This window comes from Eupeodes corollae, chromosome 2 (assembly GCF_945859685.1).
Source record: "Eupeodes corollae chromosome 2, idEupCoro1.1, whole genome shotgun sequence".
Classification (NCBI taxonomy): domain Eukaryota; kingdom Metazoa; phylum Arthropoda; class Insecta; order Diptera; family Syrphidae; genus Eupeodes; species Eupeodes corollae.
The window spans coordinates 92,369,541-92,391,274 of NC_079148.1; the positions used below are offsets into that span (position 1 = coordinate 92,369,541).

General features: G+C 32.8%; 1 protein-coding gene across 9 annotated transcripts in view; it reads right to left on the reverse strand.

The window, feature by feature from the left end:
- LOC129947449 (fasciclin-2) overlaps positions 1-21,734 on the reverse strand; it is a 216,207-nt gene that overhangs the window by 51,153 nt on the left and 143,320 nt on the right. For 6 of the 9 annotated variants that reach the window (XM_056058006.1, XM_056058003.1, XM_056058004.1 and 3 more), the window contains exons 3-4: positions 6,508-6,682; positions 6,177-6,227 (exon numbers count right to left, since the gene is read on the reverse strand). In XM_056058006.1, coding sequence (XP_055913981.1) covers positions 6,177-6,227; positions 6,508-6,682 — 226 coding nt within the window. The remainder of the gene's footprint in view (positions 1-6,176; positions 6,228-6,507; positions 6,683-21,734) is intronic. The other 3 variants (XM_056058007.1, XM_056058008.1, XM_056058011.1) reach the window with 1 other exon arrangement.

A 21,734-nucleotide genomic window follows, 5' to 3' on the forward strand; every position in this document is an offset into this window, starting at 1 on the left:
TTATTAAATTTTTTATTGAGTGCAATTTTATTTTGACATTTTGGTAATTTTCGCAGAAAAACCAACGAAACGCAACGGGATGGATATTAAATCATTGGTTAATTAAAAATTAAAAAACAACAAACAAACATGAGTAAAAACTAAAATTATTTTCAGGTGGCGCATGATAGGGTTGGTTTTAATGAAATTTACATAATATATATTTTATGTACGGCACTATGAAGACTTTATATTTAAGTTAATGGCTTTTAAATAATCTGTTTCGATTGAATTGGCTTGCACCAGGATACGTATGATTGTGATTTTGTTTAAAAAATATTTGTTAAAAAAAGATTAATTTCGTTTGAAATAATTTTTTTAAATTTCAATGATTGCAAACTTTATAGAAACACTTAATGTTATTAAAATGGACTCTCTCCTAATAACTGGAACACAGTTTTTTCGTTTTTGTTATTTTCCAGAACTGATTAAATGTCCCTCGGCTACGTTAGAGTCAGTGAATATACATAGGTACAAAGTCAGATTTCAAGGTAATTCCATTAGCCAAGTCCTAGAAAATTGGGTTTAATTGCTTACAAAACGTGCTCAACGCCCTGGCGCGCCGGCATGAAATACTAAACCTAGTTATTTATTTTTCGATAAACCCAAAAATATGATTCTTCTGAAATGGTGGATCCAGAGGGGAGTCGTAGGGGTCATGAACCCCCCTAGAAGAGTATTTTTTTTTTAAATTACATAGGAATTTCCTTAAATTCAAAACTTTTCGTATTGCTTTAATGGATATGACCCCCCTTTTGTATTAATTATTTTAAATATTGTATGAATTAAAATAAAATTTGTATTTTAGTGCTAGCAGACATTTAAAATGTTTGGAACTTGAGTAATGCCTTAAATAATGTTTCCAAGAGAAAGAGCAAAGATTCAGATTTCTAAGAAGAAGTTCCCCTTAAGTTCATGAAACCAGCCTTCAATTCCATCTTATTTTTGTACGTACATGTCCTGTAAATGTCCTGGCCCCTTAGGCATAAACCACAGTGCCATGCCGATTGAAACTGAGCCCATACACTTTTTTTGGTGTATATTCGAAAATTCGAATTTTTTTCAGAAATGAACCGATAGATTTTTTTAGAACTTTCTCTAATTTGTTTCTTAATTCGGCTTCTTTTTCAAGAAAAACGTATTTTGGTACTGCTCCAGAAGGATACCCCTCATAAAGCCGTTATTTTGTTTTCAAATTTGTTCAAACTTAATAAGATTTCAATAATCTTGTCTTTCAATGCAAGCACTTGTCGATGGTCAAATTTTCAAATTGATGTTGATTTTTGATGATCGAAAATGTTATTATTTTTTATTTTAATGGGAATATATTTCTTTCAAAATTGATTTTTTGTTGAATAAAACTTTTAAGGTCGTAACAAATTAAAGAAATCTTTATTTAGACAAACACAATCCACGTTTTATATCTATGAATATAAAAGCTTTGAATGTCTTGAGAACTGAAGGGAAAACAGATTCTTAAATTTGTAATTTGTGACTGTCACATAAAAGTTTGTTCCCAACTTATTTGTTTACCTTAGTTTGTTTTTATTTTATATTCAGGACACTTATGTACTTAAATGCACTTATTTCCTTAAATTCAAGAACCAAAAATGTTTCTCTCTACAATTTTCAAGTTTTGTTGACTCCTTTAAGATAAAGCGTCAGCTCCAATCTACGGGTATCAGACTGGTAGCAATAGTAATAATAGACTCCCGAAAATTGAGTCCGAAAAAACTACGTCAAAAAAACAGAAAATTCTTGACATCTGATTCTTTCCCATTTTCTGGGTTTTTGATTTTTTGTAGCGTTTTTCGCATTAATATAAATGACAACAAAAATAATATATTTTTTTGGAAGAAAGCAAAAACTATTGTAAATATGGCATACTTAGAAAACTGTTAGAATCTTGGAATTCTTTTATATCAAGAAAGTTTACTAGACTTTCTAGGTACTAGACTGTACCTTGCTGGACACTAGCGTTTTAAAATAATTAAATAACTTAAGCTGTCACATTAGCCCTTGAAATGTGTATATTTAAGGTTAAGATGCACATTATGTTATTTAAATTTTGTTAGCCTTCTTTAAAGAACATTTTTAAGCGGTAAGTAAAAACTCGTCTATATATCAAGTGCGTGACCCCCCCTGGCTGAATTTCATAAAGTCAGATTTTCGATCGAACTAACCTAGTCGAACTGCAGTACCTACAATTCATAAACGTCAGACTGTCGTTAGCGTCCAGCAGATTGTGCTGCAGATTTGTTTGGACGAAACGAAACGAAGGGCGTTTATGAACTCTGTTTACATAAAAATCGGACTAAGTCAGACCTTTTTCTTTAGTGCAGACATTCTGCGTTAGGAGTGCGTTTACAAATGCATCAAAAAGGAAATGCGATTGTACTAGCGCAGATTTTCTCCCGTTGTCTGTCAAAAAGAACAAAAACCTTTGTAACAATCTTAAAAGCCTTCAAAAAATTTAAAATTTGGAAAAACTTTTCTGTGAGAAAGTGCAAATATTCAGAAAAGAAAAAAGCCTTGAACAAGATGGCCGTTTTTCATAAGAATACCTTATTTTTAAATTTTTTTAACTTAAAATAAAGTTGTCTTTAAATTCCCAAAACTCGTGATCAATTCCTTCTCATTTCCTTGAGGCACATCAATAGTGTAAGGTTTTCTTACACTTTTTTTTCTTTCAAAGTTTTAAGATCTTAATAAATTGAAGAAATCTTCTAGTTGAGGTGAATTTGCATTGAATGCACTAGAACTTAGATTTAGACATGAATTTCAAGAATATAAATGTCCCGAAAATAGCTTAAGTGACACTTTGAATCTCTCGGGAAAAATAATTTGAGAAGAAATTGTGCCACGTGTAATTTATGAGTGCTTTATTATATTTTTTTCCCAACTACATTTTAATTGTCAGAGAAAGTTTTTACCTACATACATATACGTTTGTCTTTAAATTCAAGAGATAAACATTTTTCTTTATCAAATTTTTGAGTTGTTGTTCACGGTAAACAATCATTTTTTAGAACTTGTCTTCTAGCGTGTAAGCAGACTGAAAATGGAAGCAATAATATAGACTACCAGAAATTGCGTCAGAATAAAATACGCCAAAACAATTCAGAAAATTCTTCATATTTATTTCGTTTTTGTTTTCCTAGAGAACCGAACAGCATTTGTACCAAATGTTCGTATTTTTTTTGTAGATTTTATTTTTTTTATAAAAAACGAACTGTTGGATTTTTATAAAAAAAATCACTGAATGGTTAAAACAATATTTTCTGTGATATTAAAAAAGTTTGAAACCACTATTTTTAACTTTTGAAAAGACATTTGAGTCGAAAACCAATTTTTACGAACTTTTAGAAATGCTTTTTTTTAGGTTTTTATTTTTTGTTAAAAAATTTTCAATTCGATTTTTCAAACAATTTGTAGAATTTTCAAAACAATATTTCTCATAATATAAAATTAGATCTAAGTCAAAATCTCAAAGTTTTGAAAAGATATTTAAGTCGAAAATCAATTTTTAACTTTTATTCAGTTTTTAGGTTTTTAATTTTATGTAAAATAACTGTCAATTCGATTTTTCCCAAAATTTTACAGAAAGTTAACAATAATATTTCTTATAAGACAAAATAGGTTGGAATCCGTAATCTTAAATTTTTGAAAAAATATTTGAGTCGAAAATAACTTTTTAACTTATTTGTTTAACTATTTTTAGATTTGTAATTTTTTGTAAAAAACTGTCAATTCGATTATACTCAAAATATTACTCAATTTTTAGAACAATATTTTTTTAAAAATAAAATAAGTCTAAAGCTAATGTCTCAATGTTTTGAAAACTTATTTTAGTCGTAAATCAATTTTTACTACCTTTTATTAATTTTTTGTAAAAAAAAGTTGTCAATTGACTTTTTTTGTTGAAAATTGTATTGAGTGTTGACAACAATATTTTTTAAAAGATAAAGTAGTTTAAAGCCAATATTTCAAATTTAAGTTTTGAAAAGACATTTGAGCCGAAAACCAATTTTCACCAACTTTTATTAATTTTTTTCTTTAGGTTTTTAGTTTTTGTTAAAAAACTGTCAACTCGATTCTTTTCAAATTTTTTCAGAATGTTGAAAATATTATTTCTTATAAGACAAATTAAGTTTGAAGCCATAATCTTAAATTTTTGAAAAGATATTTAAGTCGAAAATAAATTTTTATCAACTTTTGTAAAATTTTCTTTAGTCTTTATTTTTTGTAAAAAAAACTTGCAATCTGATTTTTCTTAAAATTTTATTAGATGTTGAAAACGTTATTCTTTGTTGGTAAAAATTTTGTTTGGAAATAAAATCAATTTTTATTCGTAAGATTTTCTTGGTGACAAATATTTTTTGTACAGTTTTTTTGATTTATAAAAAAAAAAACGGTAATTGGATTTTAAAAAAATATATATATATTTCGTTGGTATCACGTTGCAGTACATAATATAAAATTTAATTCAAGTCTCTAGCGTAACTGGTTCGTGAGATATTTAGGTTAAACCAAAATGTTCAATTTTTTTAAACTGCTATGGTAAAAAAAAACCACCTACTCAATTTTCTTCAGAGCCTTTCTGCATTCTTCTTTCTTATTTTCTCTAAAACAACATTTTTTTGAAGTCAATATGTGTTCTGGTTCTTAAGCTATGGACGACGAAAAAAACGTCGCAAACGTAGGGACGTACGTACACACGCACGCACAGACATCTTTCTTAAAATCTTTTATTTCGAATCTAGGGACCTTGAAACATCGGGAAATGTCAAAATTTTCAATTACAATAAGTTCCAATGGGAAGATACAAATGTTAATCGGCTTTAAACCTTAATTTCCAAGTTTGAATAGAATCGACAAAATGGTTTTGGCCGTCGCGTCGGGGACAGACGGATAGACGGACAAAATGGTGGGACAAACTTTTTTCGGGACAACAATTTTTCGCTGGTAAAAAACCTTACAACAAAGATCGTCACTTCAACCTTTGTAAAGAACATTTTGAATCAGCTCCCAAAAACTCGTCTAGGTTGTGACCCCCCCGTAATTCGAAGTCTGAATCCACCATTGTTTGTGTAGATAGAGTATGCGAGCTTTAGGAAAAAAAGGAAGGATTAAAGAGGAGATACAGATGAACATTGGTAGTATAGTTTTGATAATCAAAAGCATTTCACATTGTTGATGTGCGGCTAAAAAGAAAAAATGACAATTCTTGACAGTATATCCTAAATAAAACACTGAGGGGTGTTTCTATTAGTTCGATGAATAGAAGCTATGAATAAATTGGAATCAGATCAAAGGTGTTGAAAAATTTGTTGTATCTTCAAAGAAATCCTAAATAAATCCTAGTATGTATTTTTTATGAGATTCACGTACCGAGTACCGAAAGCTAAGTATTCTCGATGCAATAAGTGACGCTTATAAATCTTTGTAAAAACTGTTTTTACTGAGCGTTTTGATACTAATTGTTTATAGTCATTCAAGAAGAGAAAAGGGTTGAACTATTTGAAAAACTTTATATTCATTAAATTTGACAGTTTATTTAATAAAAATGAATGGCCTTATGTGAAAGTTTTTCAATGTATGTGGTTAGCTTTAGGAGACATTTCTAGTCAACGACCTACATTAGACTAAATTTGAAATTTTGATTACTTTTTTCTGCATAAGTACTTAATACGTTGTTATCTTTTATAAATTTGTATTAGCTAGAGGTTGTTAGTTTCACAATTTTGAATTGCTCTTAAATGCATGATATGACAAAGCCTGGTTTAAAACATATGATAAAATCAACGGAAAGTTATTTACGAGTAGATACTTTTCAATCTGTTATGAAAGATTCTCATAAAATTGTAAATAACAGATTTTTAATTGTTTGCATAGGTAAAATGGTAAAAAAGAGTTAAGCAATTTTTATTGAAATTGAACAAATTATTCATTCAAGAAAAAAAAAAAAACATGCGCCACCCTAAATAAAACGAAAAAACAAAAGACTAATCTATATTTTTGTTTTGTATTTTAAGTATTTTAAAGATGCATTCATTCCAAATCCATGATAATGGCATTTACGTTAATTATTTTCGAATTGCAACAAAATTTCTCACATCTTTAACAAAAACACTTACGCTGGTAATCTACGTCCCTTGGAATCATACAGTGGATAATAGTTATTGTTCCTAATGCAAATAATAATAATAACAATAATAAAAAGAAAATAAATATCTTCAATAAATAAAAGAAAATTAAAATAAAGAAATAGTTTATATAAGTTGTAAGTTTTTGTTTGTATCATACAAAAAAGAGAGTTGTATTTTCTTTTGACACTTTTTTTTAACTTGTTTTAAGGAACAGGATATATAGGATATATATTTATTCTTTTATTAGTATTTATTTAGAGTAGTTTTTTTTTGTTAATATTTTTAAGTAAAATTAATAATTTAAGGAAACAAAGCTTACGGTTTTGGTAGAATAGTGTTGTTCATACTGTCCTTCCATTGGAGGTCTGTCACCAAACTTGGATCTGGCACCCTCGGCCGACATGTTAGAATCAATGGTTTGCCCACGGGTTTTCTTTGTACGTCGTTTGTTGGATATATTTCTAATTTGGGTGGGCTTTCGCAATTTGTAAGATCTGTAAGAAAAAGAAAAAAATGCGTTATAAAACAAGTTAAAATTTAGGAAAGAGAAGGAACTATCAGGCCACCCACACTGGTAATTCCTTCATAGGCTTTTAAAGTACTTATATATAAGGTTTTTCGATAAGAGGTATATTCTACTAAAAAATAAATAACACATAATAAATAATAAACAATGATAATAATAATTTTGTCGACTTGGGTTCTTTGAAACTTTACCAAAATATTAAAAAAGTTTACAGAAACGATCGTCATCTTAGTAATCAAATAAAAAATAAAAAATCACCAGGTTACGATCTAATTACTGCTCAGGTTATGAAAGAAATGCATTTGAAAGCCTTCATAAATCTCCAATATATAATAAATGCATGCCATTGGAAAATTGCTGAAGAAATTGTCATACCAAAGCAAGGTAAACCACCTACAGAAGTGATGGCTTACAGACCAATATCGCTTATACCAATTATGGGAAAAGTTTTTGAAAAACAGCTTCTGAAGAGACTTAGCAACATCATAGAAGAAAGAAAGTTAATCCCAAACCATCAGTTTGGATTTAGAAATAAACATTCCACAATTGACCAAGTTCATAGAATATCGGATGTAATAGAAAAAGCATAAAAAGAAAAACTAGTATGTTCAGCTATTTTCTTAGATGTTGCTCAAGCTTTTGACAAGGTTTGGCATGAGGGACTTGAGTACAAACTGCAAAGGGTCCCAGGCAGTACTTTGAAATATTAAAATCGTATATCTCAGACCGATTGTTTAGAGTAAGGTCCGATCAAGAATACTCGGAATTGAAGAAAATAGAAGCCGGTGTACCACAAGGAAGTGTCCTAGGTCCTACCCTGTATTTACTATACACAAGGGATATTCCAGTTGGTAATCACACCATAATGGCTACTTTTGCAGATGATACCGCAATTTTGGACCCGACAAATGTGCTTTTGGGAAGCAGTAAAACTTTAAAATGCCGTCGACACAGTGAGAGCTTGGACCGAAAAATGGCGTATCAAACTCAATGAAACAAAATCTTCACATATAAACTTTACAAATAAAAAGATAAACAATATTAAAATATTCATTAATAATCAAGCTGTACCTTACGCCAATACGGCCAAATACGTTGGAATGACTTTGGATGCAAAGCTAAAGTAAAAAGAGCACATCAAAATGAAAAGAGAAGAACTAAACTTGAAATATAGAAAAATGTACTGGTTACTTGGTAACAACTCTGATTTATCAATCCAAAACAAAATAATGCTGCATAATCAAGTACTAAAGCCTGTTTGAACCTATAGAATTCAATTATGGAGCTGTACAAAGAAAAAAAAAATACCGAAATCATCCAAAAATTCCAAAACGAAGTCCTTCGTGGAATAGTTAATGCACCTACATGGTTACAGAAGTTGTTAAAAAATACGCTGTGTCACACAACCAGAGACTGCAAAGTCATACTAATTCTGAAATGGAGTCAATCTTGAATATAAGAAACCATGTTCAGAAATTAAGAAGAACCAAGCCTCATGAGCTTATGGTCTAAAAAACATGGGTAAGTGATTATACAATGTTAAAAAAGAAAAATCTGTAGTCGATCCTTCAAGATTGGTCCTGATGAAGAGGTGGTTTTAGTGGTTAAGAGTTCCTCATTACTTGGTGTCGAATGCTGCCAAGTGTCTTATGAAGATTTCCTCCTGTAAAACAAAAAAAATCTTGGTAATGCAAAGGATTAAGGTGGAGGTGTTCTCATAGGGGTAAAGAATACATATTTCTCTTTTTCTGTATATTTATCATTTGAATTATCATTGGAATTGGTATTTTCATTTTAAGCGCCTACATCCCACCAAAAAGTTTGGAGTCTGTTTATAACGATCTCTTCTTGGCATTAGACTATCTGATAAATTTGTCCAGCTCTGACACCAATATTTAACTTTAAGGCGAAGACAAATCCTGCCTTGAAGCCTCTACTTCTTCTTCACAATGGGAATTATCACTTCTCGATAAAGTCCTATTTACTGACTTACAGCTAAGAAGCTGTATTAAAAACTCAAAAAATTTAAGTCTCGATTTAGTCTTTTCTTCTGACGCTATTAGGACTCTTGTTCTAGAATCTAGACCAGGAATTACTAATATTGATAAATATCACCCACTCCTTGGACATTTTTTTTGACTTAAGTAATCACACAGTAATTCCTTTGATTTCTTATAATAATTTGGATTTCAGAAGAACTAGTTTCCAGCAGTTGTTTAAAGATTTAATCATTTCTGGAATTGCTGATACATTAGCATTTTCTAACATTGACAAAGCAGCTTCAACTTTTTATAACATCCTTACTTATTGTTTGGACAGAAATGTACCCTTAAGGAAATCAAGAAATACGAATTCAAGCCATCCTTGGTAGACGAAAGAATTGCGTTTACTGCGTAACAAAAGAAATAAGGCATGGAAAACTTATCTCAAAACTCTGTTTCCAATCAACTTCTCTATTTATGTTGAACTCTTTCACCAATTTAAGTCTCTTTCATATTGTTTAAATGCTAGGTATGCCCATAGCACCTCTTTGAAAGAGAATCCTAAAAAATGTTGGAAACTTGTAAACTCATAGAAAAAATCAGATGGCTTTCCAGCTAACTTCACTTACAAGAACCTTTCATTAGATAAAATTGTTGATATCTGTAACGCTTTCGCAACGAATTTCCGTGAATCATTTATTAATAGCTCGTAGAAGTTGATGAATTATATTTTCATAATCTTCACTCCTTTTCGCAAACTTTCTGTAGTCACCTACCTATGCTACAGAGTACGGTCCTTGATCTTTTATCTGCGTTTAATGATGACTGCTAAGCCTGTCCCGATGGTATTCTTTAGTTACGTTCTTATAAAAACTTTCTCTTAAAATAGGAAAATTTCCCAGAATATATAAGAAGACATTTCTAACACCAATTTTCAAGAAAGGTAACAAGCCGAATATAAGCAACTACAGGCCCATTGCAAAGCTTTCTTGCATTCCTAACGTATTGTGCAAGTTGTTTGACAAAGTGTAGCATTTTTTAGAAAAAATCTCACTTGCGAACAGCAAAATGGTTTTGTAAGAGAAAGATGAACCGTTATAAATCTCCTCACATTCTCAAACATATGTTCAAACGCTTTAGAACAAGGTTATGAAGTTGACTGTGTATGCACTGACTTTTCTCAAGCTTTTGACCAACTTAGCCACGGAATTATTTTATTGAAACATAAAGCTCTTGGTTTTCCACCATTTTTCTTAGCTTGGATGAAATCAAACCTGTTTTCAAGGATCTTATGAGGTAAAATTTAGAAATTGTCATTCTGAACCTTTTGTTGCTCAATCTGGTGTTCCCCAGGGAAGCCATCTTGGTCCTTTTCTGTTCCTCCTGATGTCTATTAATGATGTATCGTCATGTCTACGCTTAAGTGAACTGACTGATGGATTTTTACAAAATTTTACTGAATGTCAAAAATAATATTGTCTATAAGATGAAATCGAAAATCAATTTTAACCAAGTTTTAGAATAGGGTTTTTTAAGGTTTTTATTTTTTGTAAAAAAATGTCGATTCGATTTATCTAAAAATATAATATAAACTGTAATTCAAGTTGCTATTGTCATTGTAAGATATTTTTTAAAAGTCCTTTCCTCATCTTTCTACACCATAATCTATATGATAACATTTATTTGAAGTCGATATCTCTGCTGGTTCTTGAGATATTACTTACTAACTTAGGTCCTTAAAACCGTTGGGACAGCAACAAAAAATTTCCCGAACATACTGACGTACAGACCTACAAACACGAACGCACATACATCTCTTTGACCATCATTTATTTAGACTCTTATAGGGACCTTGAAACGTGGAGAAATTTCAACATTTTCAATTCTACGAATCGAACCGATAACAATAACTTACTGTGGAAAGTTAAGAAAGACCTCAACTCGAAAATATTTACTTTCCAGAATACTCAATGCGTTCACATATTTGTGAAAGCAACAAGAATTTTCCATTGACTTTCTTCCAAGCGGTCTTTCCCAAACTTTTTGGTGTGTCTTCAGTCTCCTTACCTAAAGAAAAAATGGTGCATCCCAAAATAAAATAGTTAAAAAGTACGTGCTCCACCCTATTCACTTTCATAACACTAGATTTATAAATGTACCTTCTCCTAATTCTGACATCACTCCTAAAAGCACTTAGTAGACTAACACTTAAATCCTTCTAAGTGAATAAAAAAAGATTGTGTCTTTAAAAAAAAAAAGAAATCGTCTGTTTTTTTCCATTGGAAGACGATGGTCTTCGTCGTCCATGTTCATATAAATTAATTTATTCTTATCCTGACTAAAATGGGTCGGTTAATTGAAAAACATGAATTTTAACCACACACACAAAGTATAAGTATGTGTCTGTATGTGTGTATGTAAATATTGTGTACAATATGCACAAAGGTAGCTGTGTCACTTAAGTAACTATCCACAAAAGCTAAAGTAAATCACTTAATATTCTTCCTTAATGCAAAAACCTAACCATGATTGCATCCCAAGAAGGACAAAACTTCCACCGGAAGTTTACAAACCATGGTGCGGCTTTGACCATCATCATCATTGCCATAATCATTTGGTCTCCCACAAATCACAACCCGACAACTAGAAAATTAACAACACACAGCACAAGGACCTATGCTACCATCACCATCACCATCTCCATCAGCATCAGAAGAAGGATTCTCTACACACAAAACCAGTGATACCGCACTTAAGTGCGTTTCCTTGTCCGGTTGTTACAAAAGAGTTCCTGTCCACCAACCGATGTGATACGATGCGATGCGATGGTATACTCAAGAAACGAAGAAAGAAAAAAAGGAAAAAGAGTAAAAATTCTATAAGACCGCACCATTACCATTTATCATAATCATAACGCCAATGGCGCTCCTGGGGGTGGTAATTTTGAAAACTAGGGACATACTCAATATCTGCTATATAGAAAGACGACCGACAACGACAACGAAAAAGGACGACGAGCCATTCACAAAAACCACCAAGAACCAAGATACGACAGGATATACAAGGAAGAAAGAAAAAGAGAAAAAGAAAAAGTTGTAAGTGAAGTTATAATGATACCGATGCATCTTTGTATCTTTTTGCGGAAGGAAGAAGTGAAATCAATTCCCGAAGTCACTATTAAATGTTTTTTCTTTTTCGTTTTTACTTTTTTTTATGTTGTTTCCTTTTCCTTTTATATGAATTTACCGCGAACTTTTAGTTTTATTGATTAAATTTTTCTTTAATAATATAGGAGATTTATTTTTGCTTCAAAAGTGTGTATGTAATCGACTTAGCATATTTTATTTTATTTAACCATTATGATATTAAGTTTGTGTATGATTAAAGTGAAAAGCTTATGTTTATGCAATGCCTGGATAAGTACAGCAGATTTCCTGACAATAATTCAGATTCATGTAAGGAAATTCCTGAATCCTAATTTGTGTTTTTGGGTGTTATTACTCATCAAAGAAAAACAATCAATTTTCTTGAAAAGAAATAACTTTGATTGTGTTTTTAAATTAAAGTATTTTCATGTGACTTAGTAAATTTGTATATCCTTATGGTTTTAGAGAAAAGCACACCAAAAATAGAAGAAGAACAAAAAGAAAGAACGTATATATCAGTAAATCTTTTTATTTTTCCTCTGGTTCTGGAAAATTAATAGTTTTACAAGGATAACACATTTTTGAAAGCTTCATGTGCAAAAGAACGTTTTATGTAGGACTTTGTAGTTTTTACAATACCTTTGCAAACGCGTAAGGATAAGGATGCAGATTTCTAGGTGAAAGCTATACAAAAAGAAAGAAAAAAGCTATAATAGTTCCTAGAAAAGTTTTTCCCAGGATATAGTTTCTGTTTATTGACAATTCTCTTTTCGTTATTCTAGTTTTTTTTTTTTTATTTTTGTTTTCACGGTAAAACAGATTTCGTTTAGGGAAATCATTTTATTTGATTTGTGTGTTTTTCTTTTAACATTTAAATCTACGTATGTAAATATATATGAATGTATACTTCACATTGTGCAGTGTGGAAATAAAATTCAAAAAAAACCCATTTCTACGAAATTGTGTTCATTGTGGTCTTAAAGATTTTTCTTTTTTATTATTTGAATAGATTTTCAGTTTTTTAAGATTTTGATTTTGTTGGCAGGTGGAAATGCAATGAAATTTGCTGGAATATTTATATTTACATGTTTAAGAAATACATTTCTCAGGAACAGTTTTACGGCATTGCATCGTTAATATTGTGCTCTAAGACGAAATAATTAGTTTTTTATTCCAGTTTAATTAAAGTTTTTCATTTATTCCGTTTGTTGTTGTTAATTAAGTTTTTTATTTTAGAACGATTCAACAATTCGGTGAAATTTGGACTTGATTTCTACACTAATATTTAAGACTAAAGATTTGTATTTTTGTAAAAAATAATGAACCGATTTTATAAATCTACTATTTTTTTTGGACGCGCCCGGTGGCACAGGTAAAACCCTTCTTTGTTTAGTATTGTCAAAAGTACGATTTTCCGTAAGAAAAGCACTGTCAGTGGCATTGTCAGGAATTGCTGCAACCCTATTAAATGATGGAAAACGGCTCACTCTACGTTTAAATTACCGTTGGCTGTTTCCTTAGATCAACAGTCTGTATGTTGAATCCGTAAAAATGGTCCAATGGGAAAATCTCTTACAGGACACGTCACTTATTATTTGGGATGAGTGCACCTTGAGCCATGTAGGAGCAGTGGACCGCACATTTAACGGTGTAGGAAACTCATGCAATATGATGGGTGGCGTAAATTTTGTTTTCGCTGGAGGCTTTCGCCAAACTATACCAATTGTAACAAAAGGTACACGTGCCGACGTTATTAAAGAGCGTACCTCAAATCATCAACTTTGTGGCTATCAATTAAAACTCTCTATTTGCGCACGAATTTGAGAGCACATTTATACTATAACCGCGGTGGTATTTTCTCTGGAAATATACTTAAATTAGGAGACGGAAAATTTACTACTCCAATTATTGCAAACAGCTCCCAAGTACTGTTGGATATTGAATTGGCTCAAATTAACCTTTCACAGCCTAAAAACTCTTATAGGCACAATCTATCCCGACATCAACAATCTTACAGTAAGAAACTTCCATTGGCTCTGTTCGAGGACAATTGTCACCCAGAAACGACTCAGTAAATGAGATAAACAAAATTATTATTGAAAAAGTTCCAGGTGATTTTAAATGTTACAAATCTGTTGACACCGTGTGCAACATCGAAGATACCCACAGGAATTTTTAAATTTCCTCAATCCTGCTGGCTTACCACCTCATGAATTAAAATTAAAAACAGGTGTAATGGTTTAAGACTATTGATCAAAGAATTAAGAGATAATGTGGTTGTAGCAACTATCATTACAGGTCCCGCGGCTGGTCAGCTCGCACATGTTCCACGGATCCCGTTGATACCAACTGATTTGGCCATATCTTTAAAAAGATTGCAGTTTCTTTTAAAAAAATCCTTTGCCCTAACAAAAATTAAATCCCAGGGACAAACTTTTTCCATAGTTTGTATCGACTTAAGAAAAGATTGATTTCCCATGGGCAATTGAAGGCTCAAGGCCGCACATGACAAAATCTACAGTGACGAACTGAGTCATGTCTATTTTTGACGTCCTTAGCATCGTCCTTGAAAGAATAGTGCAGAACTCCTACGTCAACACTAGAGGAACTATAACCAAAAGTCTTTACAATTACTGGTATATGCTGAAGAAATTGACATAATCGGAAGAACTAACACACCAAATTCTAGGTCAAAACGTCACCATTGACAGACATAACTTTGAGGTTGTAAATCACTTTGTCTACTTAGGCTCGTTATGAACAAAAAAAACAACAGATCAAACGATAAATCACTCTTGCTAACCGCTGTTTCTCTGAAAAGGCAATTAAGTAGTAAAGCCCTCTCTCGGAGACCAATGTTATATATGAACCTCATCATCCCGTCCTACTATATGGTGCAGAATCATGGACTTTTACGAAAGCGGATAAAAGCACCTTGGATCGGTTGGAGAGAAAAGTTTATTGCGTGATTTATGGTCCCGTATGCATAGAAGTTGATTGGAGAAGGGAATGGAACGGAGAGTTATACGGGCTGTACGACGTATACTTATCCAGAGGGATAAGAGTCTAACGACTCAGATAGCTGGGTTACGTAGAGTACATGGAAACCGACCCGGAAAGTTTTCAAATCCACATTCATAGGAAACCGACACAGTGGAAACCACCCAACTTGGAGCGCGTAACTGGAGACTTCTAGCTGGGGACCGAGCTAGATGGAGAAGTTTGTTGGCTTAGGTCCTAGTTCAGACAGGACTGTGCCACCTTAAGTAAGTAATGGTGTCTAAACACAAACAAAAACGGCGGTTTTGACTTCCGTGTAGATGTAGAGATGATATATGCTTGTCTGGAAGGGAGAAGTGCTAACTTGCACCTCCACGTGGGGGCTCCTGGTGAGTAAGTTAGAGAAATCAATGCAGCTCGATGATGAATGATACTGATCAATTTATAATTATTGAAAAAGGCACAACTTAGAACTGCACTGAGAACATGCTCAACTTGCGAGCGAACGCAAGAAGCTACGGTTTACTTCCTTCCTAAGATTAAATCTTACGAAAGATGGTAAACACAGGACTTTCGTCCTTCCCCTGGGGCAGGGGTTTACTTACTATGATAGAAATTATACAAACCTAATAAGTATCAGTAAATATACAAATGCGAGTTGCTGCAAGTGTAAATACTTGCCGTCAAATTAAGGCTCATAGCTAGGTGTTGATGTTGTAAGCAATTATACTCTCTGACGTATCGATTCAATTTTAAACAGAAAAAAAGAACCATGGAATTCGAATACAAAATTTTCACAGTTTGAAAGCGTTGTTTAGGTGTCAGTCTTTTATATTGGAATTCCAAAACAAACTTAAATTATATCAACTTGACAGCTGACAAAATGACCGTCAGTTAACTTTAAGTTCTATGCATCTTTTAAAGTTAGCAGTGAGCGGTTCATGTTTTTCTTTGAATTTATATTTTATGTTGTTAAAAGAACAAATATTTTTAATTTAAGGTAAACAGATAACAATTTAATTCACAAGAAATTGTGTACGAATAATTAAAACTGTACCACGTCAGCAAGAATATTAAGAATGTTTCCATTTCAAATACTTTCTAACATTTCTTCTATGAGAAACATTTTTTTCCAGTCTACAAAACTATTAAATGTATAATATACTTATATACTATACATAATCACGTAGAAAATATTATATGTTTGACATAAAAATCCTTTTCTCACGACTGTTGCCAACACGTCGTCCTGGCTTTTCCCACAGTCTTTCATATTCCCACAGAAATTGCACAAAGATTGCTGCAATTAAGTGAAATCGTTTTATACCTCAAGCGAGAAAAGAACTAACGACCAACTAAACTCCTAGACTAGGTAAGGTATACCTATCTACCTTAGCTGGTGCTATGAACGTAATTAAAGATCTTTTCTTAGCAACATCCTTTACTTTTTTTTCGTAAATCTCAGCACAGATACAAATGTATATATATACAAGTGCATGACATCTCAAAACACCTTGAAATGAATTCTTTCGCGGAATACAGTAATTTGCGTTCCTTTTGCTGATGTTTTTATTTTTCAATTTATCCACATAACAAGAATGTATCAAGTCATTGTCGACTGTCACTTTAAACATGCTCATTCCATGTTATTACATACAAAAATGGAGAAAAAAGAAGGAAAATAAATAAAGATACAAATAGAAAATACCAACAACTAATAGATACATGACTTCCCGGTGATGGGAGTTACGAGGAGAGAAATCTTTAGGACAGGAACAATCTTCTTCTGAAAGAGTTCCACAGTGGCGTGTTGAGGTTAGCCTTTGGCCTCGGGCACGAACGGGGAAATAGTGTTAAGCCTTTTCTTTATATATACTTAGATTCATTGAAGAAAATTAAGTGGAAGTTGTTGAAAAGTGCGGTTAGCCTAATTTTTCGTTGTGGCAGCTTCTAAAGCCAATAAATCAGTTAAAGATGATCGCATCTGGCCCGATTCAGGTAAATCGTTGGAGCCAGCAATGTTCACTGATATTGTATTCGAGATGTTTTATTTTTCCATGTTTTTTACCATGCAGACATTTTTTTACAATGTTACCACTCTTGTTCTCACACCATGTTTAGGTATCCGTCGATTCGCGATATCCGTTCTTTCAATCAATTTTCTTTTTCCACAATACTGCTGCACTGACTCCTCCCGTAGTAGTCTCCTCGTCGCCGTATCGGTCGCCTGCTCAGTGCTGCTAAATATGCTAGCAAAACAAAAAAAAAAAGAGGAAAGAATTCCACTTTGGAAAATTTGCATGTAAACTGAAGTATGCTCTTTGAAAATATGGAGATAGAAAAAAATGAAAATGGCTTCAGCAAAAATTGTATGCATGTAAGTTGTACAGTGTAAATACATATACATATTTACATTAGGGTGGAGCATCAAATTGTAGCCAGAAAAAAAGTTGCTGGATAAGTTTTGAATAGCTCCAGTTTATTGCATTTTGATGAGTAGAATAAATGGAAACATCTTTAGCCCTCTTCCATAGCTCCAAATTTTTAATTTTTGTAAAGAAAAAGACATTTTTTTTATTTCAGTAAAGATTCACCCACAAGTCAAAACAAATTTATGTGATATCACTCTCAAATAATTATAAAAATTTTAGGCATTAGAACTGCAACAGAAAAGACCCAGAAGCTTCAAATCGATACCCACCACCGCTTATGACAGCATCCATACAGAAGAGCTCTGTCAAACTTATCCATTTGTGCAAAGTGACGATGGAGAATGCACGCTGCTCTTTCAAGGTCGGAAAAGATCTTACCGATGCATTTGATGTCAAAAAAGGTTTTAGACAAGGCTATGCACTGTCATGCGACTTCTTTAATATCGTTCTGGAAAGAATTATGCAAAATTCAACCGTCAAAACTAGAGGTACAATCTTCTAAAAAATTAAATTAAATTGGATGGGGCAACAGTCCGTTTGAGAACTAGGGCCTAGTGACTGACAAACTTTCAACCATTCCTGTGTACGAGTACTGTTGTCACTTGTCAGGGATGGAAGGGACCTACAGTTTTAAGCAGAATCCGAACGTCAAATTTGAGAAAGCACTTTTCATGACAAGAATTACTCTTGGAGTATTTGTCAATTCCTCGCAAGAGGCAGTACCCGTGAAAAAAGTTAGGTGGCACAGGCAGCGATTGAACCCAAGACCCCTTGCACGACAGCCTTAAGCCGAATCCAAACAGGGAATTTGAGAGAGTACCTTTTATGACAAAAATTCCTTTTGGAATATATGTCAACTCCTAGTAAGAGGCAGTACCCGTGAAAAAGAAAAACTTTAGATAGCACAGGAAAAGATTAAACCCACGACCTCTGACATCACAGTTCTACGCTTTAACCATCGAGCCGAGGGTACTTACATATCTTTAAAGGTAGATTTATAACGGGTTATCCGTTTTGCCGCTTCAAAAGTATAGGGTATAGCTCACACATCAACTGAAGCCAGATGACGTTTCCTAATGTGCGTCATCGTAAATACGTCGAATGGGTGCTTCATGCGCTCTTTGGTCCAGAGGTATAGTTGGACCTTACTTTTTCGAAAACTACGCGACGATATTGAATAGCTGTCTCTGTCAATTCGGAGCGTTATGGTCATTTGATAACTGACTTTTTTTTTTGCTAGCTATTGAAGAATACTAATTGCAGAATATGTGGATTAAACACGACGGTGCCACATTCTCATTTCGTGTGACAGGTGGTCCCTAAATTGTTGACGGGTCGTGGGATCCTTTAGTGTGGCGATGTTGAATTTTGGAGCTGTTGTTGTTCCGTTGGATCTTCGAACTGTAGCTGTACGTAATCTTAGGGTAGCTATCATCAAGTGCTGGTCACGGGAAAGTCCCATATCGGGACCTCTTCTGTTTCGTACATCCAAGAGACTGCTTCTAAAGCGTCGACTAATCACGAAGTGGTCAATTTGGTTGGCAGACGCTTGCCTGTTCGTCGACACCCAGCTAATTTTCTGACAAAGTTTGCGCTCAAACGTAGTGCCACCAATCACAAGGCTATTGGCGTTGCAGAAGTCAATGAACCTCCCACCATTATCATTGCAATTGCCGACTCCGTGAGCACCCATCACATGCCTTAGCCCGTTGTTGTTACTGCCAAACTTAGCATTGAAGTCTTCCATAACCAAAACTATATCTCCGCGAGGAGTGTTGTTGTAGGCGGATCCGTAAGAACCGTGTCGGTGCGTAACACTGTATAATGGTGACGGTTCGTACTGTACTCTAAAAACCTAGCTTTGATAAGCCTTTCCCCAAGGGGCTCCCACGAAATAAGGCTTCTGGTTGCCGTTTTTGTAAGAAGTAACCCAACTCCAGCTTCTTGAGCGTTTCCTGGGTCATTACAAGAGTAGAGCAGTACAGTGTTACGTGTCGGTGACTTGTATTTGCCCGATGCCAACCATCGCACTTCGCTTAACCCTTAGATATCTTAACTGTACCGCATAAATTCTCTCTCTGGCTGAGATACCGTCTAATATTTGTCAAAATGTGGTCCAAAATTACCCAAAAAAGAATTAAATGCTTGCAACAATTTGCTTGGTGGTCATTTAAATGACGTAGTGCTTCACGAATAAACATGTTCCACAAAAAATGCAGGTACATTTTCATGGAAACATTCATGGAAAAGTTCAAGAAATATCACTAAATGAAGAATGCGTGTAGACTCATGGGTATCGCTATTTTATCATAAATCAATAAACAGATAATTCGTAATGTTGTTCTGAGTAAAAATGGCAACATTTTCGTAGAATGTATTCTTGATCCTTAAAGTCTTTTCTAATAAAAGTTGCCATTTAAGATTTGGTCACAATTTTCACACAACTTCACAACTTAAGTGGTACTCTAGACTCTGGTGATTGCGTTTTAATTGAAGCTTTTTTCTTCTAATTTATTAATTTTTCCTACGTTTCTCTTAGAGAGATCCTTAGGACAGGATCCTTGCTTTCATATTTTTAGATACCTAGGATTCGAGTAAACTTATATATTAGAAAGGTTGCTACATTATAATATTGCTTTTCCGATGGGTTTTAATTCATCCCAAATAAAGCTGAGTTTATAATTTAACTCCATCCAATTTTGGTTAGTTATGAACTATGCCAATATCTCTTTAAAAGAAAAGTTAGACATCTTTTATAACGACTTTTTAGCGCTTTTAGAAAATTCAAATCGAAAACAATATTTGACGCTCAACCCTAATGTAGAATAGAATGCACAAAACATATCTGTAAATAGGAAAATTGCGAATTCTCTACTTTTGGTGAGCGGTAAGGTGGTGGTGATGTTGAAGTGAAGTTGGATACGAGGATACGAGTATGTTTATATGCATAGCTGTGAATTGAAATCTTTCTGTTGTCTGCGTGTAAGACTATGTCAAGCCATCAGACACATTTGGAAAATGCTTTACGAGTTTGTGTATTGCATTTCAATTGAAATCGAAATCACACAATGGAATAAACTTTTCGTGTGGAAACAAAGCAATAAATTAGACAAAATAAAAGAATGTTAAAAAATGACAAGGAAAATATATAATTTTCCATCTACATTTCGCATACACCTACACATATAATGTAAAAATTGACTCCCACAACCATCAAATCAAATTTATAGAATAAAAGGAAGCATGATAACGAAAAATGTAATGCATAAAAATAGATCCAGAAAAAACTAAAAACGGATGCAAAATGGTTGATTTTTAAAAATTTATATTTTTCTTTAGAAATTGAAAAATTCTTTCAACATTCCCGTCGCAATCTTAAGCCGGTGGCAAAAAATGGCTATATGGCTGCTGCATTAAGAAGGATAAGAAAAAGAAGTAGGTACTTGGAAATATATGTGCTTTTCCTTTGGTTGGATTCTTATAAAACTTCAGGTCAACTTTACTTCTTGTTATGGATTATATGATAGGATAGGAATTATTATTATGCTGAACTGATTGAAGATGCTGCTGCAATTTTTGAAAAAAAAAGGAAATAAACCACAAAGATGGCATAATAATGCTCAGAGATGCATAAAAACCGGAGAACTTTTTACGAATTATTTGAAGAAAAATTCAACTAAATGTTTTGGCAGATACAAATTTTGGTCTAGAAATTTTTAGGGGTATAGATATCAACCTATATCAACCTTTAGTTTTTTTCTTATTTCCTTTTTTTAATGAGCGTAGATTTTAAATTCAAACATATAGTTGGAAAAAGGACAAATTTATCATATTAAATTTTCTTGGTCCTACTGATTGTTTTACATAATATTTTTCTGATTTTGTTTCATAAGTCTACAACATAAAGAGAAATTTAAATATTATAAAACCATTTCAACTATAACCTAGCCTATTGTAAAAAAAAAGTTAAAGGTTTTAAAAAACTAAAATTCAATTTAATTAAAATTTAAATTATTTGTAAGACCATGGCACATAATTCTAAACAACCTATTGTTAGGTGTTTAACAATTTACTAGTTAGCAATTTACTAAATTTTTATCAGCTAACTAAGGGACTCCAACATTTAAAACCTTTCTTTTAGTTTTGCTAACTGCCTTTTAATAAAAAACGAGCAACCAAACATGTCTAAAAAGTGACAGTTCGTGAAAATAAACAGAGCAAATACGCTTAAACGGACCTATTAAATGGAATTCTGAACTGTTAACTGAACCATGCTATCCACTGCTCTTATAGGAATAATTGTACAGATGTCATATGAATTTAGCAAATTCAGGGGCGAAGCAGGTAAGGGTTTTGGGGTTTAATTCCCCCCTAAATATCAGAATATGGCAATATCCATTATTGTTCAAAAGAAAAAAAAAATGGTACAAAATTAATTTCTAACTCAAATTCTCAAAAAA